The sequence below is a fragment of the Macaca nemestrina genome, chromosome 11, assembly GCF_043159975.1.
Source record: "Macaca nemestrina isolate mMacNem1 chromosome 11, mMacNem.hap1, whole genome shotgun sequence".
NCBI lineage: Eukaryota > Metazoa > Chordata > Mammalia > Primates > Cercopithecidae > Macaca > Macaca nemestrina.
The window spans coordinates 752,028-778,050 of record NC_092135.1 but is presented as its reverse complement, the minus strand read 5'-3'; the positions used below and the strand labels follow the sequence as shown (position 1 = coordinate 778,050).

The window sequence follows — 26,023 nt, the reverse complement described above, 5'->3', positions numbered from 1 at the left end:
TAAGCACTGTGTGAATCCTCACCTCAACATGGAAACCAAGAGTGGGGCCAGTCCCATGTTCCAGCTAAGAGGCCTGTGCCTGAGTGGGCAGGGTGAGGGCTGGGGCTGGCCACTGGAGCACTGAAGCTCCACAGCCTGCTTGGGATGGTGCTTTCCTCCAGGGCTCCTGAGCAAGCAAGTTCAGGGAAGGACAAACCTCCTCTTTCCTGGGGGCAAAACCTGCTCCAATCTCCTCAGAGTGATCCATGAGCCTGTGAGCACAGGAACCCTGACAGTGTGGCAGCCCCCCGGGGGGCTGCAGACCTCCAGAGGCCCCCGCGGGGTCCCAGGCACAGAGCCCCGGGCTATTCCTGGGGGCAGCAGGCCTCCACAGGGGGCCACTGCTCTCATTCCCAGCCACAAAGACCTTCTGCGGGTGGCCTCCAGATCATGAGCTGCCGCTGCCACTCAGATGGGATGAGACAGAGGGCTCAGGTGACCATATGGTAGGAGCCTGCCTGCCACGGTGGGGAGCTGGCTCGCCCCGCTGAGGCCATGAAGGATGAGGCCCCAGGGAAAGAAGGAAGCAGACACGGTGGCCTGGGGATGCCAGTGAGAACATGAGCCGTAGGTGACATGGCCCTGACCTGGAGTCTGTGACACAGGCTGTGAGGAAGTGATCCGACACACTCAACACAGCTCATTTTCCCATCGCTTCACTTCTCAGGAGGTTCCTGCCTGATATTAACCAGGTGAAGTGTCACCCTCTGTCCCTAGGTTCCCTTAAATGAGCCCTGAGCAAAAGCCTGGTGCCTCCATTCCCCTTTCCTTTATGCTGCCCGTCCCTGCAGGTGGAACTGGATCCTGCATAGGTGGCCTCCCACATAGCTGCCAGGGAAGGTCACCAGGCGTCGGGCAGGAGAAGGGCTTCACAGAGAGACCAGCTTCCAGGCACCATTAGGGACAAGCCCCACACCTGTCCTGCCTAGTCACCTGGAAGGCCTCGGGCAGGAGAGGAGGAGGTGTTAATTGCCCTTGTTGCACCCTGGCAGAGGGAGCGTGCCCTGAGCAAGCTCTCCCATCACCTGTGCCTCCCACCAATGTAAGGATCTCAGCGCCGGGTGGCAGAGCTTCTGCATAGCCTCATACTCGGGAGGTTCTCTAATTTAGAGTTAGGAGGAATGTAAACTGTGTTGTCGCCAAGACAAAATGTGGCTCTGTGAGGTCAGAGACAGTTTTGTAGGACATCGGAGTCATGCTCCACCTCCGATGCGCTGGGTTGGGCACGTTTCTGGGCAGAGGCCCTTTTTGGTGCTGGTAGGCACCGCTGCACCTGAGCCAAGACACGAGCCAGGCAGGCCCAAGGGGCAAGGAGTCCAGGCTACCTCTCTGCCTGCAGGAAGCAGAGACTGACTCTGAGACATAGCAGGGCTGTGAAACTGGATGTTCTATTGCGGGGGAAGGTCCCAATGGAGGCGCACATTTGAGACTAAAACAGCCCAGGGCAGGGAGCGGGATGCCCTCCTGTGCCTCTGAGGTTCTGACAGCCTCCAGAAGGGCAATGCTGCCAGGCTCTGCCTCCAGCTGCTCCCTGTGACCGCCACTGCCCTCCCCACCCTGCCCACCTACCAGACGCGCAGGGTGGGGGCGGCTGTGAACACCCGCAGGTTGTGCAGCAGGGGTGGGGGCTTCAGAGGGCCCACGTGCAAGGGGGCAGCAGGGGCTCTGCCCGTGGGGAGACTGACACCACGTATTTTAAGGCCTAAAACAGGAAAAACAACTGCAGGTAACATGCGCAGCGTCTTCCACACACCTGAATCACCCCACAAAGATGCAAGCGCGGGTCGCTCACCCAGCGGTCACATGCACTCCGTTTCCAGACAAGCAGCCGGCGAGCCCCAGCTGAACCCGCATCCTCGGTTACACGCAGAGACGCGCCATTTTGGCCTCCCCCTCCCCCGCAGAACCCCCACCCCCGACAAGGCACAGAGGACAGAAGGACCCTGTGACACACGTGCCACCACGCCCCTCGGGCACCCGCTCGGCGACACCCCCGGACCAGGCCCTGGTAGTGAGCACATGGGGTGGAAGGGAGGCCTCCCCTCTGCGCCCAGTGCGGAGGCCGCGGGTGGCAACGGCTGGAGGGCCGTCTCCCGCCACTCACCCCGGCGCGGTCCCCCGCGGCGCCCTGCGCGGCCGCTCAGCGAAAGGCCAGCAGGAAGATCAGCACGACGTTGATGAGGACCAGGAGCGCCAGCACCGCGGAGACCACCACGCGCTGGGCGCCGGGGGGCAGGTTGCAGCGCAGCAGGGCGCGCAGGGCGTTCCCGGGCGCCGCGGGGCCGCGCCGGGGCTGCGGGGCCCTCGCCATGGCGCCCGGCCTCCCGCTCCGTGCGGCCCCGAGATCCCGCCGCGCAGGGCCGAGCCGGTGGCCCGCAAAGCCCGGGGAGAGGCGGGGCGCCTGCGCTCGCGGGCCTGGGGCTCCTCCCGAGAAGCCGGCGCCGTGCGCGCTGCGCCTCCCAGGCCCCAAGCCCTGGCAACCCTGGCAACCAAGCCGGCTGTGCGGGCGGGGGCGGCGGCAGCGGGCTCGAGAGGCTCGGAGGGGCCGCGGCGGCTCCGGCTTGCGCTGCGCTCCGCCCTTGGCACCTCCTTGGAAAGGGTCAGGAATCTCCACGCCGGCACAGCAGTCCTGGCCCTGGGCTGGCCAGTGGCACAGATGGCCACGGGGGCGCTCGGGATGCCCCGGGACCTCCCTGTTTCAGAGATACAGAGGCCAAAACGCCCGGCACCGGCGCCTTGGGGAGGGATGGGCCAGGGACTCTGATTCCTTACAAGGGTTGGCCGCAGCCCCCCACTTCACAGATGAGTAAACGCGGCTCTGAAAGGTCAGGGATTCTGCTCAGTCATAAAATCGCGCAGGAATGCAGGGATGGTGGAGGCAGGATTTAAACCCCGGTCGGAGCGATCCACGCCGAGGGGCCCCTCTTCACTGACCGCGGTGTCCGAGCAGCACTGTGTTCCTTTGGAAAAGCCAGGCGTCCAGGGCTTCCTCTGCCTCCACTCAACACAGCCTGCAACCTTAACCCTGTAGGTTTCAAAGCTCTTGTGCAAGAGCTCTCGTTCTATCCCTTAGAATGACAGCTCAGGTACAGTCAGTGTGTTCTTCTGAGAAATAAGAAGACTGCAGGGGAGAGGGCCAAACACTCCGCTCAGTGCTTTGAATCCTGGAGCCAGAAGAGTCCCTGAAGGGCAGGGAGGGGCGCATAGTGGGAACGTGTGCAGAGACTGGGTGTTCCCATGGGAGTGACTTTGTATGCTCTGATCTCTGTGTGTGGCCAGCTCTTGGCAACCCCTTGCAAGGATAGCTGAGTGTACCCTGAATGTCAGCATCCTGTTGAAGACTATCAAGCAGACTGGATGCCACGTGTGTGTGCATGTGCGTAGGTACCTCTGTGTAAGGGGATACATCTGTATGTGTGGGGGGGTTTTCCATGCATGTGCATACGTACACATGTGGGTGCCCACGTGTGTGCAGAGGAGTGTCAGGGATGTGTCCAGAGAGGCTGTGCGCCTCTCTGAAAGTTCAGCCTGGGCCCATCTGTCTGTTGTACTGCTCCTGCCCAGTTCTTTAGAAAACGCTGGTCTCGGCCGGGCGCGGTGGCTCAAGCCTGTAATCCCAGCACTTTGGGAGGCCGAGACGGGCAGATCACAAGGTCAGGAGATCGAGACCATCCTGGATAACCTGGTGAAAGCCCGTCTCTACTAAAAAAAAAATACAAAAAACTAGCCGGGCGACGTGGCGGGCGCCTGTAGTCCCAGCTACTCCGGAGGCTGAGGCAGGAGAATGGCATAAGCCCGGGAGGCAGAGCTTGCAGTGAGCTGAGATCCGGCCACTGCACTCCAGCCTGGGCGACAGAGCCAGACTTTGTCTCAAAAAAAAAAAAAAAAAGAAAACGCTGGTCTCAAGGTTTGCTCCCCCAAGCTCGCAGGAGAATTGGGGGGATCAGAAGACATCTAAAGTCTCGCTGATACCCCCGAATCCCAGCACTCCTCTGGCAAGATGGTGATGTGTCCTCTCATGGGGTGTGGCTCAGAACTCCTGATGTGTGGAGGCTTCACTGTGCACCTGTGGCCTCTGAACCGCTGGTCACCCAGGGGGTACATGTCCTCTGGGCCCTGGGCACAGTGAGTCGGTGAGCTGGACGGCCAGCACAGGTACTGAGTGCTGGAGGGTCTACAGCAGCCTGCTCGCCACTGCGCCAGGCCTGGGCAGGCACGGTTTGGTTCTTCAGCCCTGGCTGGGTGCTGGGCACATCCTCTGCCCCACGCACAGCAGGGCAGCCTGGGGAGGACTGAAGGTGGCTGAAGCAGCCCTGACTGAGGACTGAGTGGGGTCCTTCTCCCTGCCCAGGGGCCCCCAGCCTCTATATCCCAGAGAGCTGGGTTTTTGGCAGGATCGGCAGTGGTAACAGCTTTCCTATGTGAGTTTCATGACCAAAAACCTAACAGAAAAGCTTGAAGGCAGACAGGGTGCAGTAGCTCACACCTGTAATCCCAGCACTTTGCAAAGCCGAGGTGGACAGATCGCTTGAGCTCAGGAGTTCGAGACCAGCCTGGGCAACATAGTGAAACCCCATCTCTACAAAAGATACACATATTAGCCAGGAGTGGTGGGGCATGCCTGTAGTCCCAGCTACCAGAAAGGCTGAGCTGGAAGGATCACTTGAGCCTGGGAGGTGAAGGTTGCAATGAGCCAAGATTATACCTCTGCACTCCAGCCCGGGTGACAGAGTGAGACCTTGTCTCAAAAAAAAAAAAGAAAAGAAAAGAAAAGAAAAAGCTTCAACGCAAATGCCTAGGCCCTTTGACAGACAGCTCCCACCAGGGAGTGGTGTGTCCCAACTAGGCTGGTGGCAGGACTGACGTGCAAGCAGAAGGGAGACATAGGTGTCTGGTGCAGATGAGGGCTGAGCCCCCAGTGCTGTGGCTTTGGGAGTACAAAGATGAAAGCCACTTTGGAGGGGCTGGCCACCAGGTGACCTTGCAACCCTGTGCAAAAGTGGCAGCACCGGCCCCAAGGGACTGTGAGCTGCTCCTGCCCTGTCTCACGGAGCACCTAAGCCCGGCCCGTTGTCCAGCCTAACGAGGATGAGCACAAGGTATCTGCGGCACTGACAGCCATCAGCCTCCTCCCTGGGGCTCAGGAGGGGGAATAGGAGCCAGGTCAGGCCTGGGGAGGGATGTCCAGCGGCACGGGAACCCAGGGAAGACAAAGACACCTGGGGAAAGTCAGGGTGACTCCATGAGGCGTGGCCAAAAGCTGGGCTTATGTCCTATAGCATCCTCAGGGTGTCTCACGGGGAATGCCAGGAGAGCAAGGGCAATGACCCTGCTCTGAGGACATCTGTCCCCAGGCCCGACCTGGCTCTTGTTTTCCCTCCTCAGCCCCGTGGAGGAGCCTGATGCCTATCAGTGTCCCAGACACCTCGTGCTCGTCCTCACCAGGCTGGAAGACAAGCTGGGCTTAGGCACTCCATGAGGTGGGGGGAGCAGCTCACAGGATGCTGCAAGACATGAGCCAGGGGACAGGCTGCCACCCACAGGTGCCAGTGGGCAGTGGGAGACCCCAGACCTCCCTAGCAGGAGCCAGGCCATCCTCTCCCCTGGACACATCATGGCTCGCACTGGCAGCACTGCCCACACGGTGGCGGGGGGTGCTAGGTGGTCACTCTCACCGACAGCCGCTTCTGGCTTTAGCTTCAGAAAAAGTCCAGGGGACTTAGGATGGCCTCAGGCCTGACTGCAGGGGCGCAGTGCAGCCCAAGAGGGCCAACGGGGAGGGCGAGGAACTGGGCAGACAGGCCCAGGCCTGGGCCATGGCCTTGGGAGTAGGCCCTAGAGGGGCCAGTGCTGGAAGAAGAGAGTACACCCCTGGGCACTAAAGATAGTCAGCATCTGTGTTCTTTAATTTGCCTGGCAGGGACTGGACACTCACGAGGGGCAGGGCACAGGTGACTCAAGGAATGCAGAAGGAACGAGACATTGCGCCCGTGTGCACATTCCTCCGGCCCATACGGGAAAACGCGGGGGCCCACACAGACACAGCCTGCGGGCAGCCCCCTGCAGGCAGGACCAGGGCTTCCACACAGGTGCCTCCTAGGGCCTGGTGGCTCCCTGACACAAGTACTCACTACACACCTGTTACATGTATGTAACACACATCCACACCCTTTATGTACAGCACATGCACACACATCTGTTTGTGCTTTATATGCTTTATGCTTACAAAGGTCACTCCTCATGTACCTGGAATGCAAACTGCCTCGCAGCTCTGCCCCAGGTGGGCCGCTCTCCAGGCCAGAGGGTTTGCATTTGTTCTGAGATTGCAAGGGGGTTTCTCCTTCTGAGGGAGGCATCCGGCTAAATTGTGACCCTTTCTTGTTGACGCTGATATCAAACATCTTAGATATTCCTCGGCCAAATTATCTTAGAATGAACAACTTGTCAAGGAACCGAGAGCCCAAAACGATAAGAAAGGGTCACAATTGAGCCCCTACATATTCTTAGGAAACAGAAGGGAATGTGTGTTAGGGCAAGCCGAATATTATTTAGTAAGGACTTTTCTCTGACACCTGTTGCTTTGCTCATCTCTAGATATTAAAGTCACACTAACCCCCAGCAAAGCTTCCGGCTGAGCCTGCGGGAGGGCTGCCCTGAAGGCCCGGGAACTGGCCTGTCGCGGGACATTCACTTCTTATCTTTCCAGTTTCCGATGAGTGAGTCCACTTATTGCTTCCGGCGGCTCCGAACAGGCAGGCACCACCTTTTCTGAGTCTGCGGTGCAAGCCAGGCACAGCGAGGGCTCCAGCCTCACATCCGCCCACAAAACACAGAGATGGCCTTGCTGCAGTGCTGTGCTGGACCCAGAGAGGCCTCCACGCCCGGGCCTGCCCTTCTTCCTGCCTTTCTCAGGATCGCGTTTCTACATGAGGATCTGGAAGCACTGGTAGCCTTCATGAGGCGTGTGGATGCCATCTGGAACAGGAGCCAGCCTGCCCAGCACCAGCCCGCGGCATCGCTGGAGACGGGCTCCCTCTGCCTGACGTCCTGCTCTCCTCTGTAACGTGCTCTCCTCTTCCCCAGGGGGAAGGACATGCACCCTAAACATTCAGGCATACCAGCAACACCCCGTCTGCTCAGCAACCTCCAACGCCAGGAGAGACCTCTGAACCCAACAGGACCAAACAGGCACTTACACAATCCAAATCTAAGTTGCCTGACTTTCCCTCAGAAAGATAACAGAACCTCGTTTTTTGGGGGTTTTTTTTTCAGAGAAGTCCTGGCTCTTGGCCTTCCTCGGCCAAAGCATCTTAGAATGAACAACTTGTCAAGGAACTTAGAGCCCAAAAAAACACCTCCTTGCCAGCAGCAAGATGTGACAGTCCATAATTTTACCCTCAGGTAGGAGACACACAACTATGAAACGCAAACACAAGATCAACGCAGCCATAAGGCCAGCCCTGGAGCCCCCACCTTCTGGAGTCCCTGAGTGCTTTGGTTGCAATGGTCATCCTTGTGGTCACTCAGAGATGCACTGAGTGAAACAGCCCACCCTGCTGGGTGTGTGCAGTCAGTTGCTATCAGCCCTGCACAGCCCCATGCCATCTGGTGTCACAGCCATGTGCACCAGCTCAAACGGTCACTGCTCAGTGCTCCATGCCCTACATCTGACAGACCCCCTCGGGGTCCCCCTGCTGGGACTGAGCCCCAAGATGGTGGAGGCAGCCTGAGTCTTCTAGAAAAAGCACAACCGGCCAAGCATGGTGGCTCATGCCTGTAATCCCAGCACTTTGGGAGGCCAAGGCAGGCAGATCACCTGAGCTCAAGAGTTTGAGACCAGCCTGGTGAACTTGGCAAAACCCCTTCTCTACTGAAAGTACAAAGATTAGCAGGGGATGGTGGCAGGCACCTGTAATTCCAGCTACTTGGGAGGCTGAGGCAGGAGAATCGCTTGAACCTGGGAGGCAGAGGTTGCAGTGAGCCGAGACCACCGTGCCACTGCACTCCAGCCTGGGCGACAAGAGTGAGACTCCATCACTTAAAAAAAATAAAAGGAAAAGCACGATTTCTTGTGAATTCTGCTTCAGGTGACATGATTTCAGAACATCTTCCATCCCAAATAGCTTACGAGAGTCACTTAAAGAGAAAGGTTAGTCGGGAAAGCTTGTTTACATGTTTATTCTTTATGCGTCATGGGTTTTGAGTAGCGCATTATTTAATGACCGTTTTATTTGCATTTGTATTTGTATTTTTGAGATGGAGTCTCACTCTGTTGCCCAGGCTGGAGTGCAGTGGCACAATCTTGGCTCACTGCAACCTCTGCCTCCCAGACTTAAGCTATTCTCCTGCCTCAGCCTCCTGAGTAGCTGGGATTACAGGTGCCCACCACCATGCCTGGCTAATTTTTGTATTTTTAGTAGAAATGGGGTTTCACCGTGTTGGCCAGGGTGTTCTCAAACTCCTGATATCAGGTGATCCAGCCGTCTCAGCCTCCCAAAGTGCTGAGATTACAGGCGACAGCCACCGTGCCTGGCCTTAATGACTGTTTTAAATCATCATCTAGAGCTGGGCCCCTGGGAGGAGTTCCTGGGCCTTTGATTCCACTCCTCTGTCTAGTAGGTAAGGAGGACACCACCCTCCTCACTGGCTTCTGAGAAGCCCCCCAGCTCATTCATTCACAGAAAAGTCTAACTCTTCCAAAATGGATCCCTTCTTAAGGAAAAACCCGAGTGCTACAAGATCCTGAGTTGTCAGAGTCCAGTTTTAATGAAGCAGAAACACACCAGTACCTCCTGACTGGAGAACATGGCATTTGCTACGGGCACGGGCTTGTGCTGGTCATCTGCTTACACTTCCATGACGTTCAACTCACCCTCCAGTTAAGTAAAAGAGGCTGAGAAAGTAGGAGGGTGAGTGAGAAAGAGGCGTGTTAAAGCATCACGATTCCTCTCTCATTGGGAATGCAAAGGGAGAACTCGGATGGGAACCAGTTTTGCCTGGATGAGGATTCTCCTGGATTTCTTCTGCTTGGGTAGGAACAGCAAAACCATAGCAACTCGCATGCAGTTGTCATAGCAACAGCAATGCTTCTGAACTCCTGTTGTCAGGAGAGAAAACAGTTTTTCCCTCGCCTTCTTCCCAGCCTGCCCAAATGGCTGGTTGCAGGGTCAGGGGCTGGAGTGACTGGAGAAGCCCTGACCTCCCTTCTACTAAGTAGGACTCCTCCAGCCGGGATGGCTCTTGGAAGCTGCTCACTAGGACAGCCCCATGAGGCGGACCAGCACGCTGGCATTGCATCTGCTCTGTGGGCCCCAGGAGGGCACAGGGAGTCCTGTGTTGGACAAACCGTGCTCTTGACACCACATCCCAAAGTGAGGACTGCAGGCTGAAACTGCGCTGTGCATGGCCAGCACCACTAGCATCTGCATGGAACATGGACTGTGGGCATCTGGCCTGCATGAGCGTGCTGGCGTCCAGCTTGTAGCCCCAGCCTGTCCCTCCCTCTGCCCGCGCAGCCCTGACCCTACCTCATTGATAGCCAGCTGCTCACCACCCCCTCCAGGGTGGCTGTAGTGGTGGCCGGAGCTGTGCAGGTCATCATACAGGTCCTCCTCGCTCCCCACTTCATCAGCGCGGACAGCTGTGTCCAGAGCTCCATCAGGCATGGCTGGAAGGAGAGACAGCAGCTGGGCAAAGGGGGCTGGGCTGGGAAGGGCTGAGGGGAGAACATGTGGAGAAGGAGCCCGGTGGGTTCAGGACAAACACTCCTTCTGCAGGAGGAGGATGCAGGTTGCAGGGCTAGGTTCTCAAACCATCCTTGCTGCAAACATGTGGCCTGGGTGAAAGAATGCACCATCTCACTCACACCACCACCATTAGTCACCCATCACTCAGTCTACAGCAACTCGGCTGACAAGGGAACACAAGTATTCACCATCACACAGGCTCGAGAGCCCCTTAGGTTGTATTCAGTGACAAACCATTTTCCATTGTGTTGGCTACAGTATAGGCCCTTAGGAAAAATGCTAACATTTTGTTATGCAATATATATGTGTGTATTCAAAGAAAATGTACAGTTCCGTATATGCAAATATGGTTTGAAATTTAAGACAATGAACAGTCCTGGTACCCATTACTCTACTTAGGAAAAACACCAGAAACTTGACCTTCCACATCCTGTGTACTCCACTGAGTCCCATTCCCATCTCCTTCCTGTGGAGATATTCAAGAGTTAGAACTTTTAATAAATCATTCCCATGCCTTTGTCTTAGCATTTAGTTCTGTCAGTTATGCTAGGTTTTGACCTTGTCTAAAGGGAGCCAGTAAATCCACTCTTCTCTGGCTGGCTTTTACTCAACTGTGTGTGTAGCTGTGATTGTTTCATTTTCACTGCTGCACAGTCTTGTGCTGTATGAGTCTTTCACATTGTGTGTGTTGGCTGTACTGCTGGAGCAGCGTGTGTCCTGTGTGTGTAGCTGTGATTGTTTCATGTTCACTGCCGCACAGTCTTGTGCTGTACGAGTCTTTCACATTGTGTGTGTTGGCTGCACTGCTGGAGCAGCGTGTGTCCTGTGTGTGTAGCTGTGATTGTGTCATTTTCACTGCCGCACAGTCTTGTGCTGTACGAGTCTTTCACATTGTGTGTGTTGGCTGCACTGCTGGAGCAGGGTGTGTCCTGTGCTGCTGCAGTGGTGCTGCTGGACGGTGTCTGCACGCCTCCTGGGTGTGCGTCAGAGGGTTTCTCTAGGACATTGTTTCTCAACCCTGCTTTCGTGACAGCCCCGCTAAGGAGCACATTATTTTCCTAATCCCTCCCTGCCCCTATGAAATCAATATCACAAATGTATTGTGTATTCCTTATGCAGTGTGGCATTCTGGAGAGCCATAAACCATCATAATAGCTAAGATATTTGCCCAGTTGGGCAAAATCGTCACCCCTGGTGTGAATTCACACTGCTGAGTGTGGATGCCCAGGTGTGTGTGGCCCTGCTGGGTCCTAGGCACACCAAATAGTTTCCCAGAACCTGAAAGCGGAACAAGAATGTTCCATCCCTCCACATCCCAGCCAGCTCTTGAGATTGGCATTATGAGACATTTAAATTCTTGAGTCTAAGGGGTATGAAATAGTATCTTACTCTGATTTTAATTGACATTTCAGATTACTAACGAGTTGACCTTTTATCTATGGGCCATTTATATTTCCCTTTAATGTGAAGTGTTTATGAGTTTTACCCATTTGTCTATTGAATTGCTTATCTTTAACATACCATTGACATAAAATATGTATGTATTCATGTATGTATGTATACACACACATTCCTTCCCTCACTTCTAGATACCTCTTGTCACTCAGATGTGTCACAACTATCTCCTCTCAGTTTGTGGCTTGTTACTATTTTTAAGGGGCCTTTTGATGAACAGAAGTCCTTAATTTTAATATAGACAAATTTGTCAATCTAGTCCTATTTGGTGTATGTTGTCTGTGTTCTAGGAAATTCTTTCCAACCTCAGTCATAATGATATTCTTCTCTGTTATCTTTTCATGTTTTATAGCTTTCTTTTGACACGTATGCTGTTAATCCACCTGGAAATGATTTTTGTGGTATAGAGTGAGGTTGGAATCCAATTTCTTTCTTCTGTAAGGATAATCAATGGTGTCGGCACCATTCATGGAATGGGCAGTCCTTTCCCATGGACCTACAATGTCTGCTCTGTCCTTGAGTTTCTAGATAGTTGGGTCTGCATCTGGACTCTCTTCTTGCAAGAGGCACAATAATGGTCTCCAAAAGATGAAAAGATGGAATCTCCAGAGCCTGTGAATATGTTATGTTATGTGAGGAATTAAAGAGGAATTAAGGTTGCAGATGAAACCAGGGCTGCTAATCAGCTGACCTCAAAATAGGAAGATTATCTTGGATTATCCACTTGGGCCCAACACAGGTGAAAATATGAACTCTGAAGACGCATTTCACGCACTTCCTCCTCCGTGAGAGTCCCGTCTGTGACTCTTATCTCATTCTCAGGGAGCTTGAGCAGACAACCCTCATGGCAGGAAACACATCTCTGTACCCTGTGTCGGTCTGACTCCCCCCAGCTATACTCTGAGCTCCTTGAAGGCAGGAGCCATGACTTATTCGTTAATGTCAATGTTTAGGAAACGTTAAGTAAGTGAGTAAACAGACGGATGGAAGAAACAGATAAATGGTGATGAAACAGACAAAGAAACCGATGGAAGGATGAACACTTGAACAGATGGAAGCCGGGAGGATGACTGGGGTGGCGAATGGCAAGTTCCTCAAAGGTGGAGCCCAAAGGCCTGGCAGCGCCAACATCAGGAACACAGTTAAAGCTCCACATGCGTCCCCAGAACTGACCTGGGAAACCTCTGGGATATGGTTTGGATTTGTGTCCCTGCCCAAATCTCATGTTGAATTAAAGGTGTGGCCTGGTGGGAGGTAATTGGATCACGGGGGCAGATTTCCCCCTTGCTGTTCTCGTGATAGCGGATGAGTTATCATGAGATCTGATCGTTTAAAAGTGTGTGGCACTTGCCGCTTCACTCACTCTCTCCTGCTGCCATGTGGAGAAGGTGCTTGCTTCCCCTTAGCCTTCTGCCCTGATCTGTTTCCTGAGGCCTCCCTGTCATGCTTCCTGTGAAGCCTGTGGAACTCTGAGCCAATTAAACCTCTTTTTTTCATAGATTACCCAGTCTCAGGTAATGTTTCATAGCACTGTGAGAATGGACTAACACACTCTGTCTCCGACCTGGAGGCAGTGGCCAGAGTCCAGCTTGCAAGCAGGAGCTGAGGGCCTATCTCCAAGTCCCTAGGAACACTCAGGATTTTTATTTCATTTTATGTTTAAAAACTTATTATGGAAAGTTTCAAAAGTACACAAAAGGAGAGAAAATCGTATAAGGAACCTTGTATATTCATTGTCCAGCTTCAACAATTCTCAACATGTGGCCACTTTTGTTTCATCATCTAATTCCACTCCCCACTAGATGGTTTTTAGGGCAAATCTAAGATACAATATAATTTCATCTGTAAACACCATAGCATATGTTTCTGAAACATAAGGATCCCATCTCTCTTTCTTTAAAAAACATAACCACGATCACATCTAAAACATACTGCAATCCATCAAAAGTTGTCAAATTGTCATACCTTCTCCCCTAGGGCCTTAAAATTCATTTTATTGGCTGGGTGCAGTGGCTTATGCCTGCAATCCCAGCACTTTGGGAGGCTGAGGTGGGCAGATCATGAGGTCAGGAGATGAAGACCAGCCTGGCCAGCATGGTGAAACCCTGTCTCTACTAAAAATACAAAAAATTAGGCAGGCATGGTGGCGCACACCTGTAGTCCTAGCTACTCAGGAGGCTGAGGCAGGAGAACTGCTTGAACCCAACAGGTGGACTTTGCAGTGAGCAGAGATTGCTCCACTGCACTCCAGCCTGGGCAACAGAGTGAGATTCTGTCTCAAAAAAACACCCAAAAAACAAATAAAACATAAAACCGTTTTATTGTGAAATGATTTTAGAGTCACAGGGTATACCACTATAGTACAGAGGGCACTGTGCACTCTCCACCCAGTTTCCGTTAATGGTCTAGCTTTGTGTAAGTCCAGTATGATCTCGCGGCTGAGAACCGGACGTTCGTACAATGTGTGTGCATAGGCGTATGGCACTGTAACCAGTACAGATCTGAATAGCCACCACAGCAACCTGTATGTAGGCTTTTGAGGTTGGCTTTTTCACTCAGCCAAATGCCCTGCACTCTGCTGCTATGTGTATTCATACTTCATTCCTTTTTACTGTTGAGTCATATTCCATGGCATTCCATGGCATTCCATGCCACTGTTGGTTTAACCATTCATCTGTTTAAGGATAGGTGGATTGTTTCCAACTATTCCTATTATGAATACAGCTGCTATGATAATTCACGAGCAGGGGTTTGCATGAACATGTTTTCATTTCTCTGAGATAAATGCCCAGGAGTGTAATTACTGGGTCAGATGGTAGTTGACTACTTAGTTTTTAAGAAACTGCCAAACTATTTTCCAGAGTGGCTGTGCCATTTTACGTTCCTGTTACTCTCGATGTCTGAGAGTTCAGTTTCTCTGAATCTTCAGCGGCACTTGGTATTGTCACTATTTTATATTTGAGGCATTCTGATAGGTGTGTAGTGGTATCTCATCATGGTGTCAGTTTTCATCTCCTGAAAGGCTGATGATGTTGAACATCTTTTCATGTGCTTACTTGCCATATATCCTCTTTGGTGAAATATCTCTTTATGTCTTTTGCCCTTTTTTTTTTTTTTTTTTTGAGATGGAGTGTTGCTGTCACCCAGGCTGGAGTGCAGTGGCGTGATCTTGGCTCACTGCAAGCTCTGCCTCCTGGGTTCACGCCATTCTCCTGCCTCAGCCTCCTGGGTAGCTGGGACTACAGGTGCCTGAAACCACGCCCGGCTAGTTTTTGTATTTTTAGTAGAGACGGGGTTTCACCATGTTAGCCAGGATGGTCTCCATCTCCTGACCTCATGATCTGCCCGCCTCGACCTCTCAAAGTGCTGGAATTACAGGCATGAGCTACTGCAGCCGGCCATCTTTTGCCTTTTTTTTTTTTTTTTTTTTTTTTTAAGAGATGGGGTCTTGCTTTGTTGCCTAGGCTGGAGTGCAGGGGCACAATCATGGCTCACTGCAGCCTCAAACTCCTGAGCGCAAGGGATCCTCTCACCTCAACCTCCTGAGTAGCTGGTACTACAGGTTCACACCACCACACTCAGCTAATTTTCTGAAAAAACTTTCATAGAGATGGTGTCTCACTATGTTGCCCAGGCTAGTCATGAGCTCTTGGCCTCAAATGATCCTCCTGCCTCAGCATCCCAAAGTGCTGAGATTACAAGTGTAAGCCACCATGCCTTGCCCTCTTTTCCCTATTTACTAATCGGTGTTTTAATGTTGAACTTTGAAAGTTCTTTTTTTTTCCAGACCGGGTCTCACCATGTTTCCCAGGCTGGTCTGGAACTCCTGGGCTCGTGATCCTCCCACCTCAGTTCCCAAGTAGCTGGGATCACAGGCTTGTGCTACCACATCTGGCTCTGAGAGTTCTTTATATATTTGAGTTATTTGTCAGATATGAGGCTTGCGAGTATTTTCTCTCAGTCTGTAGCTTATCTTTTCATTGACTTAACTAGAGTTTTCATAGTGCTAAAGTTTGAAATTGTTATAATGTTCAGTTTCTCAAATTTTCCTTTTATGAGTCATGCTTTTGGTGTCATGTCTAAGAACTCTTTGCCAAACCCTAGTTCTCAAAGATTTTCTCTTAATGCTTTCTTCTAAAAGTTTTACATGGAAATCTATAATTCATTTTGTGTGTAGGTATTTTTTTTTTTGTATAATGTGTGAAGCTTAGGTCAAGGTTCATTTTCATCACCTATGGATGGTCTAATGGTATCATTTCTGGCATCATTTGTGAAAAGAATATCATTTTTCCACTGAATTGCTTTTGTACCTTTGTTAAAAATCAAAAGTTTTGATGAGCAAAGTAAGGACATTACTACCTATTTTACAGAAATAAAAATGATTGTAAGAGAATACTATGAACTGTTGTATGCTAACAAATTAAATAAACCAGATGAAATGGAAAATTTCTAGAAACACATAATATACCTAAACTGACTCAAGAAGAAATAGGAAATCAGAATAGATCTATAATTGGTAGAGAAATTGAAGAGTAATAAAAAAATCTTCCAATAAAGAAAAGCCCAGGGCCAGATGGCTTCTACCATCTGGTAGTGAATTCTACCAAATATTTAAAGTATAATCAACACCAATTATTGTCAAGTTCTTCCAAAAATATTGAAGAGGAAGGAATACTTCCCAACTCACTCTGTAACATCAGTATTGCTTTGATAATAAACCCAGACAAAGAAACTACAAGAAAACTACAGAATAATATCCCTTACGAATATAGATGCAAAAATCCTCAACAAAATACTAGGAAATGGAATTCAACAGCATATTGAAAGGATTATATATCAGGACCAAATGGAATTTATTTCTGGAATGCAAGGATGGGTCAATGTAGGAGAGCAAATCAATATAATATACTAAATTAACAGAATGAAGGAAAAATACATGATTACCTTAATCCATGCAGAAAAAGCATTGACCAAGTTTTTGTGATAAAACATTCAATAAACTAGAAATAGAAAGAAAAGTCCTCAATGTGATAAAGGCCACATATGAAAATCTCACAGCTAACATCATAATCAATGATGGAAGATGGAAAGTTGTATCCCTAAGATGAGGAATGAGACAAGGGTGCCTGCTTTCTCCACTTCTATTCAACATAGTACTATAAGTCCTGGTGACAGCAGTCAAGAAAAAGAAATAAAGGACATCCACATTGAAAAGGAAAAATGAAATTATCTGTTTGCAGATGACATCTTCTTATATGTAGCATACCTTAAAGAATCCACAATAAAATTATTAAAGCTAATAAAATTCAGCAAAGCTACAGAATATAAATTAACACAAAAAAATCAGTTTTATTTCTGTGTATTTGCAATGAGTAACCTGAAAAGGAAAGTTTTAAAAATTTCATTACAATAGCATTAAAAAGAATAACATACTGGCTGGTCGCGGTGGCTCACGCCTGTAATCCCAGCACTTTGGGAGGCCAAGGCAGGCGAATCACGAGGTCAGGAGATCGAGACCATCCTGGCTAACACGGTGAAACCCCATCTCTACTAAAAATACAAAAAACTAGCCGGGCCTGGTGGCGGCGCCTGTAGTCCCAGCTACTCGGGAGGCTGAGGCAGGATAATGGCGGGAACCCGGGAGGCGGAGCTTGCAGTGAGCGGAGATCCGGCCACTGCACTCCAGCCTGGGAGACAGAGGAGACTCTGTCTCAAAAAACAAAAACAAAAACAAAAAACCAAAGAATAAAATACTTAGGAATAAACTTAACCAAGGAGGCCAAAGATATGTAGACTAAAAGCTACAAAACATTGTTGAAAAAAATGAAAGAAAATCTAAAAAAAAAAAAAAAAAAAAAGTCCCATGTTTATAAATTGAAAGTCTTAATATTTTTAAGACGACAATACCACCTAAAGCAATCTGTGTATTCAATGCATTCCTATAAAAATCCAATGACTCTCTTTTTTCTGAGAGAGAGTTTCACTCTTGTTGCCCAGGCTGCAGTGCAATGGCGTGATCTCAGCTCACGGCCACCTCCGCCTCCTGGGTTCAAGTGATTCTCCTGCCTCAGCCTCCCAAGTAGCTGTGATTACAGGCATGCGCCACCACACCTGGATAATTTTGTATTTTTAGTAGAGACAGGATTTCTCCATGTTGGTCAGGCTGGTCTCGAACTCCCGACTTCAGGTGATCTGTCCACCTCAGCCTCCCAAAATGCTAGGATTACAGGTATGAGCCACCGTACCCAGCCCCAATGGCATTTTTTTACACACACAGAAAAATTCATCATTAAAATTCATACAGAATCTCAAGGGATCCTGACTAGCCAAAATTATTTTGGAAAAAAAAAAAAAAAAGAAGTTGGAGGACCCACATTTCCTGATTTCAAAACTTACTTCAAAGTCACAATAATCAAATAATGTGGAAATGGCATGAGGATAGATATACAGTCCAATGGAACTGAATAGAGGATCCAGAAATAAACTCTCCCACATGTGGTCAATTGATTTTCGACAAAGGTGCTAAGACCATGAGGGAAAAGAGTCTTTACAGCGAACAGTGTTGGGAAGCTGGATATCAAAATGCAAAATAATGAAGTTAAACCCTTACCTAACACATATAAAAATTAACTCAAAATGGACAAAGGCCTAAATATAAGAGTTAAAACTATAAGACACTTAGAAGAAAACAGGGGAAAGCTTTACAGCAGTGAATCTGTGAATAATTTCTTGGATATAAGACCAAAACCACAGGCAACAGGAAAAAAATAGATAAATTGAACTATATCAAAATTTAAATCTTTTGTGCATTAAAGGACAGTATCAAGAGAGAAAAGGCAACCCATGGAATGGAAGAAAATATCTGCAAATCATATATCTGATAAGGGAATAACATCCAGAAAATATTTTTGAAAAACTCCTACAACTCGAAAAACAAAACAAACAAAAAACTCAAAACCTAGCCCAACTCAAAAACAGGCAAAGGACTTGAATAGACATTTCTTCAAAGAAGACATACAAATGGTCAATAGTGTATAAATAAGGACATACGACATCACTAATCATTAGGGAAATGCAAATAAAAATCACAGTGGTATGCCAGTTCCTCCTTCGTATGGTCATTATAAAAACAACAATAACAAAATATGGAAATAACAATGGCATGTGGATTATACCACAATTGTTTAAACAACTGGTGGGCTGTACTTGTTTGGCACTATTTCTGCATTTTCTATTCTGTCCCATTGATCAATGTGTTCATCCTCCTCTCATACCAAACGGTCTTGTTTTCTGTGGGTATAAAATAATTCTTGAAATTTGGTAGAGTGGTTCCTCTGACTTAATTCTGTTTTTCAGAAATGTTTTAGCTATTCTTTTTTGTTTCCTCCCCTGGCCTCCTGTTTTAGCTATTCTTGTTGCTTTGCCTTTCCATATAAATTTTAGAATAATCTTGTCTATAGCTAGAAAAAAATCCTTCTGGGATTTTGATAGGAATTACAATAAACCTATGTATCAACTTGGAGACAATGGAAATCTTTGCTCTGTTGAACCCTCCCATCCAGGAACACAGAGTCTCTCTCCACATTTACATCCTCTTTGATTTCTTTCAATTCTCCACTATTTTAAAGCAAGTCCCAGACATCATGTAATCTGATCTGTAAATAGCACAGTATATGTCTTAAAAGGCACGGCATCTCTTTTCCTTCCTCTCCCTCTCTGTCTTGCTGCTACACTTTCTTTTCTGGGGTATTTTAAAAGCAATGGTCTCTCTAGGGGAATAAAACAGATTTCTTGTAGGAGTCACTACTTTTCTTGGCTTTTTAGTAGTCCCAGCTGGGGTCTCAGCAGTTCACAAAATGATTGCTCAGCTAGCCAATTTGCAGCCTGGGAGAAAAGAAAAGCAAGTTGCAACCTGAGTCTCTCAGTACTTTTACTCGTCATTCTACATTCCAGCTCCCAGCACAGGGTGTGGGATTGAGGAGGTGTTTCCTGAGGGTTTCACAACGGCAGGAGCGAAGGTTGAGCAGGCATTCGTGGGAGAGGGAGTGAAGGTGAAGGTGTGCAAAGGACTCCGCGACTGAAGCCAGGAGACTCAGGCTCTGTGCAAACAGCCAGTGGGAGAGCCAGTCACTTGTCTGCTTAGAACCGGCTCAAACTCTCTTACAACGCAAGGCTACTTGCTTTGTGGGTCTCACACAGCTAATTCATAGGAAAGCGTTAAAGGATGGGACCATGCGCCCCATGGTGTCTGCAGGTGAGTAAATGAACAGAAACAACATGGCCCAGCAACACAAAGGCCAGTCTTGATTTTGGATTTTAAATTTTTATATCAGAAGACAAGTCAGCAGTCTCTGATCCATTCTGAAATTCCAACAGTGTTTAGACAGCAGAGCAGCTAAGAGCTCTAGATTCTAGATAAGTGCTCAGTGAGGGTGCCTTTGCCTCTGATGAACGGCAGCCAAACAATTCTCTGCTTCCCCTTTACAAGGGAAGGCCGGTAGCTCTGCCCACCCAGGGAGAGAGGCGGAGGAACGTCCTCCGTATGCATCGCTTTCCCACGCTGACCTACTGCCCTGGAAGTCAGTGGTTCTCAAAGTGTGGTCCCCAGACCAGCAGCAGCACTTAGGGAACTTGGTAGAGATGTACATTCTTGAGACCCCTCCCCAGACCCACTGAATCAGAAACTCTGGGGTGGGGCCCCCGGGTTGTGTCTGCATAGCCTTCTAGATGACCCTGGTGCATGCTCAACTTTGAGATCTACTGCTGTCCATCAAAAGCCATTAACAAAGTGAGTACTGACTTCCTGAGCTCTGCTCCAGCAAACGCAGGCAATGCAGTCTTTGACACGGCCTTGGGGCCCTTTGAGAAATTTCTCTCAAGAGTCTGGCATACGGTCTTGGAGTAGAAACAGGAATCTGGGCATGGGGGGCACTGGGCGGCGTGCAGGCGGCCTGGCTGTTCATCCAGCACCAAACAGTCAGGGGCCTCCAGTTTACATCTGTGCACTGGTTCATTGCTTTCTGAATTCACTCAAATGTATTTATCCAGAGCCCACTGGGTATATGCCACAGATACACGTGGGGTTCTGAGGATGCAATGTGAAGAAGGTGATGGGGGTCTGGCAGGAAATGAGGGAGTTAAACAAATAATGCTGCGTGGTGATGCTAGGAAACCACAGGCACAGGAGGTCCAACCAGGCCTGGGAGATCCTGGTGGGGCATGTTGGGAGGGGCTGGCATAGCAACGGCGGTGAAGAGTGTTCCAGGCAACAGGGACAGCATCCAGCACCAGAAGCAAGAGGGTGGGGTTGCTCCTGGTCATGGAAGAACTGCAGAGTGGCTGGAGTAGAATGAGAAGCGGGAAGGAGGGTGAGAGGTGAGGCTCCCGGGGAGCCCTGGCATGCATGTGGTCCCTGCCCGGGCAAAACAGCAGGTGCGGGCTCCCCAGTGGGTCTGCGCTGCGGGACTGGGATATGTGTCCAGGTGTGGCCCCACAGGGGCCTCTCACTTCATCCTTGTGACATAAACAAGGAAGTCGAAATGATGTGTCCATTCTACAGATGAGGAAGCTGGGGCCCAAAGAAGTGAAGTTTCTTCACACCGCTCACATGGAACCAAACCTTGCCGGCCGGCCAGGTCACTGGGCCGTCTGCACTGGACTGAGGTTGTTTATATTTTTAGTAGAGACGGGGTTTCGCGGTGTTGGCCAGGTTGGTCTTGAACTCCTGACCTCAGGTGATCTGCCCACCTTGGCCTCCCAAAGTGCTGGGATTACAGGTGTGAGCCACTTGCACCTATGCCAGCTTTTGTTTTTTAAAAAGATTATTTGTGATAGACTTGAAAGAACAGTTTTAGATTTACAGAACAACTGGTCAGCCAGCACGGAGTTCCCAGGCACCCACAGCAGGGCTCCCCGACCATAAGGTCTCACGCTATAGCAGGCACATTCATCACACGGACGGAGCAACACTGACTCTGATAGTCACTGATGTCCAGATTTTGTTCAGATTTCCTCAGTTTCTCCCAAATGGCCTTTTTCTGTTTCAGGATCCAATACCACATTGAGCCATCTCAGCTCCGGATTTTTAATTTTTAGGTTGTACAGAAGGCTCACCGAAAGCCTCAGCTCTGGAGAGCTTTGTTCCTTTGGCAGCTAGAAACTCTGAGCCATCTACAGTCGCAAGCGCGAATGCACTCCGCTGCGGAGACCTGCCTCTGGGCCCTGCTGGGAGAAACTGAACTTCTCTCAGGCTCCTTCATCTCCCAGTTCTCTTCCTGGTGGGGGGAAAATAACTTTTTCTGAGAACGTACAACCCTCCTTCTGCTGTGTGTAGGGCTCCAGCCCACCTGTGAGGCAGGTATCATTAGGTGCGCTGCACAGATACAGGCCCTGCAGCTCACACACACGTGAGACACACTGAGGTCCCTCAGGCACCCCGCAGCCAGGGCAGGGGAAAACTGCGCCCCGTCTCTCAGTGCCCACCCCCCTCCACACCTTTCCTGCCCCGGGTCTCTAGCTCTTCTGCCCACACAAGGAGGACCCCTTGCTGCCCCCACCCTCCCTCCAAGGGCCCCTGGCTATTTGGTGCCGTCGTGCCATCTCACTGAAGGTAAGAGGAGCCTTTAGCCAAGAAAAGCAGTGACTCCTACAAGCAATCTGTTTCAATCCCCACCTCAGGGAGACCACTGCTTTTAAAATACCAGGGAAGAAACTGTGGCACAGACAGACAGACCTTCTGTTTTAAGACATATACTGTGCTATTTACGGATCAAATTACATGATGTCTGGGACTTGCTTTAAAATAATGGAGCATTAAAGGAAATCAAAGAGGATCTAAATATGGAGAGAGAGTCTGTGTTCATGGATGGGAGGGCTCAACAGGATGAAGATTTCAGTGGCTTCCAAATGGATGCATAGGTTGAATGCAATTCCTATCAAAATCCCAGCAGGACTTTTTCTCACCTGGGAAATCAGTCAAAGGTCAGGTCTTCATGTACAAGTAAGACTTTGTGGTCACAATTACTTTAAAAAGTAATTACACAAAACATGGCTGCGTCATGCTTTAGCAGTGAGTGAAGCATGGTTTCTGACACGTGGTAGCGTTATGTTAGGCAAATGTGAAGTGCCAGGGATGTGAACAGCTGTTCCTCTAAGTTTAGGTTGCTGCAATATTCAGGTAATCATTTCATTTTTCACTGAACAGAACCACTCTGCAACTCAACACTTTAGATCATAGACTTTTGGAGTACAAACCCAAGGAATGCAGCATCGTTACCAAATTACAAGTTTTGGTAAATCAGTACAACACTGTATATAATATAATGAAGTTATGTCACATATTCCTTTAATGAAAATTTTCATTATTTTCACCCTAATGCTCTGCAATAAAATAAATCATGTCACGATTAACACTTTTCATTACAAAAATTATTTAAATACCAAACAAAACACCATCATTGTTAGTGGTAGATTATAGCTGAGCTAGTTATTTAAAACAAATGAGGCCAGACGTGGCGGCTCATGCCTGTAATCCCAGGACTTTGGGAGGCCGAGGCGGGCGGGTCACTTGAGCTCAGGAGTTTGAGAGCAGTCTGGCCAACATGGTGAAACCCCGTATCTACTAAAAATACAAAAATTAGCTGGGTGTGGCGGCAGGTGCCTGTAATCCCAGCTGCTTGGGAGGCTGAGGTAGGAGAATTGCTTTAATCCAGGAGGTGGAGGTTGCAGTGAGCCAAGATCACACCACTGCACTCCAGCCTGGGCAAAAGAGCAAGGGTCCATATCACAAAAAAAAAAAAAAAAAAAAAAAAAAAAAAAAAAGGGTCCTGGCACAAATGCCTTGGTTCTTGCTCTAGAAATCTGTGATTTCACAGTGAAAGGCATCCCCACTCTGAGGCCTGTGGCTCGCAACTTCAGTATCTTCTGTCTGACACGGCCGGGCTTGGGTTCACTTTTGGGTATTTGGACATTTCTGCACTGCAGTCATTGAAAAGGCTTCCTATGGGTGGTCAAAGGAAGCTCTAGGCAAAGAAGTGACACCTGTCCCCCTGCCACACCAAGTGCCTCCTAGGCCCCTCAAGGTTAATACACCCCAAGGAGAACTCCTGATCACCCACCCAAACCTGCTCAGTCACAGGCGTCCTGATCTCAGTAGCAGACAACTGCATTCTTTCAGTAGCTCAGAACAAAAATCTTGGCAAGGATAATTTTGGTTATCCTTGACACCTGTCTTTCTCTCAGTTCACATCCGTATTTATCATCAAGTCTCTCAGCTAGCCCTACTTTATTATCCAGAATCCAACCACTTTTCATCCGTCCACCACCAACCTCCAGTGCAGGCCCCGTATCTGCCCCCCTCCGCCCCCGCACTTCACAGAGTGACACAAGAACCTCCAGCTGGTCTTCCCTCTGCACCATATCCAGAGTGGTCCTTGGTAAACTACAATAAATCACATCATTTCTCTGCCTGAGATCTGCTTCACAGTGACCGTGAAAAGTCCTTACCACAGCGTCCAAAGCTTGCCGCCCATCTGGCCTCATTTCCTCTCTCCACCCCATCCCCGTCAGCTCCGATGGGCTCCTGACTGATCTCAGTTAACCAGTTTTGAGAGAAGCCACCAGGAACCACCAATGGGGGGATTGATAGCATGAAATGCTGTCCAAAGTGGCTGATATGGAAGCACATGCTTGAGGGCCTGACATTCAGGGGAGCTTAAGTCCTAAAACATGGCTGGAAACATGCAGGCTTCCCAGAAATTGCATTTTTTTCTCTTCTGCTACCATCCTTTTTCCTACCAACCTTGACACTGTCTATTCCAATGAATACATCCTTTAAGACAGATAAAACAAATTTGCTAAAGGCTACTTTTCTCCGTTTGTCAAATATTTCCCATAAAATTCCTAGGCCTGGGCTTGAACACTGGTGAAACTTCGGAAAATCTGAGGGTGGGTGAAGGGGCTAAGGTTGCAATAAAGGAGGCTGAAAAGGTCAGCTGTGCTAAAATGCCTGGACTATTTTGTTTTACTATCAAGAAAATATAATCTAAACCTTTTGGATTCAGGTTCAACAAACGTTTTTGTTTACTCCTCTGTTGTGGAACTGTGTTATTTGATTTTTTTTTTTTTTGAGACGGAGTCTCGCTCTGTCGCCCAGGCTGGAGTGCAGTGGCCGGATCTCGGCTCCATCTTCCGGGTTCAGGCCATTCTCCTGCCTCAGCCTCCCAAGGAACTGGGACTACAAGCACCCGCCACCTCGCCTGGCTAATTTTTTGTATTTTTTAGTAGAGACGGAGTTTCACCGGGTTAGCCAGGATGGTCTTGATCTCCTGACCTCGTGATCCGCCCGTCTCGGCCTCCCAAAGTGCTGGGATTACAGACTTGAGCCACCGCGCCCAGCCAGGAACTGTGTTATTTGACTTCATTTCACAGAAGAGAAATTGTGCAGCATGGAAAGGCTTTACCAGCTCAGAGAGAAAATGGCAGCAGAATTCAGACACAGCCCTAAGCCCTGCGGCTTCAAACCTGTGTGGTTTCCAACACACACACATCTGTGCTCTAATAATTTACCTATCTCTTTTTTCCTAAAACCGTTAACTTGAAAATACCGTCCATTCTGGATCTGCTTTAAATACATAAACACGAGTCTGATTTCTAAAGGGGAAATACCTCTGCAACGCTAAGATGTAGAGCTCTGTGAGGACACGGCTTCAGCTTCCCTTCATTACGTCCCACGTGCACAACAGAGTAACCCCAGCCCCAACAGACACTTGCTCTGCCTCACCCACAGCATCTAAAGCTTGCTGCCTGCCTAACTTCATTTCCTCTCTCCACCCCACCCCCCCAGCTCTGGTGGGCTCCTGACCAATCTCAGTTAACCAGTTTTGAGGGAAGCTACCAGGAACCACCGATGTGGACATTAGTAGCATGCAGTGCTGTCCAAAGTGGCTGATACAGAAGCACATGCTGACTCTTTGACAGAGGCCATTAGGTTCATCCAAAACCTAATTTCACGTCACAGAATGTAAAAAAAAATCCCTCTTAATTACTCGATGAATAAAATATTTATTTTATCTTAAGGGTTTCTAATAATAGTGGAATGGCTACTATCAAACTCTGTGCAGATATTTATACTCACTGGGAAAAAAGTACCAAAAAACTGCTATCTGATGGCACTGGAGAATGACCCAAAGCAGGCAGAAACCACAGGAGTATTCCTGGCTGAGTTTCCTGCCCTTACAGCTTTCTGCCCCAAGGGGTGGCTAAACACAGACACACACCTGCAGTCACAGTGTCACTGACTGAACAGTTGGAACAAAGATTTTAGGGTGATCTCAGAAGCATCAATAAGGAGGACAATCTGAGAACAAAGAGCTACAGAGGGAAGTTACAGACAAAACTCTGTGTGGAGCTCTGCCCAAATCTCTGGCTGACCCCTGAACTCTGAAGGTATGGGGAATACTCCAAGCAGCCTAGTAGAGGCTACAAAACCTGAACGTAGAATGTGAAGTTTTAATTCAACCACATTAACTTCCTGCTAAAAGGTCAGAAAACAAAACAACAACAACAAAATACCCCAAAAAACTCTTCAGAGAAACAACAGAATCCAAAGACTCTATAAACTATTCAACAGCCAAGATACAATCCAAATTTACTAGACATATGAAGAAAAGGAAAATGTGGTCAGTACCCAAGAGAAAAGTCAATCAGTGGAAACCAGCGCTTAGGCAATGCAGGTGTCTGAAGTAACAGATAAACTATTAGAATAACGCTCAAAAATATACAGA

General features: G+C 49.1%; 2 protein-coding genes across 3 annotated transcripts in view; both read right to left on the bottom strand.

The window, feature by feature from the left end:
* LOC105464145 (Rho guanine nucleotide exchange factor 4) overlaps positions 1-26,023 on the bottom strand; it is a 209,245-nt gene that overhangs the window by 10,047 nt on the left and 173,175 nt on the right. For both annotated transcript variants that reach the window (XM_011711806.3, XM_071072498.1), the window contains one exon: positions 9,567-9,706. In XM_011711806.3, the coding sequence (XP_011710108.2) occupies positions 9,567-9,706 (140 nt within the window). The remainder of the gene's footprint in view (positions 1-9,566; positions 9,707-26,023) is intronic.
* LOC139357044 (small integral membrane protein 39) lies at positions 2,180-2,350 on the bottom strand. The gene has a single exon (XM_071072500.1). It carries the CDS (start codon positions 2,348-2,350, stop codon positions 2,180-2,182), a length of 171 nt encoding a protein of 56 aa, XP_070928601.1.

Bases quoted from the DNA above. Each gene is read 5' to 3' on its own strand.
- LOC139357044 (XM_071072500.1), bottom strand. From the start codon at position 2,350: ATGGCGAGGGCCCCGCAGCCCCGGCGCGGCCCCGCGGCGCCCGGGAAC.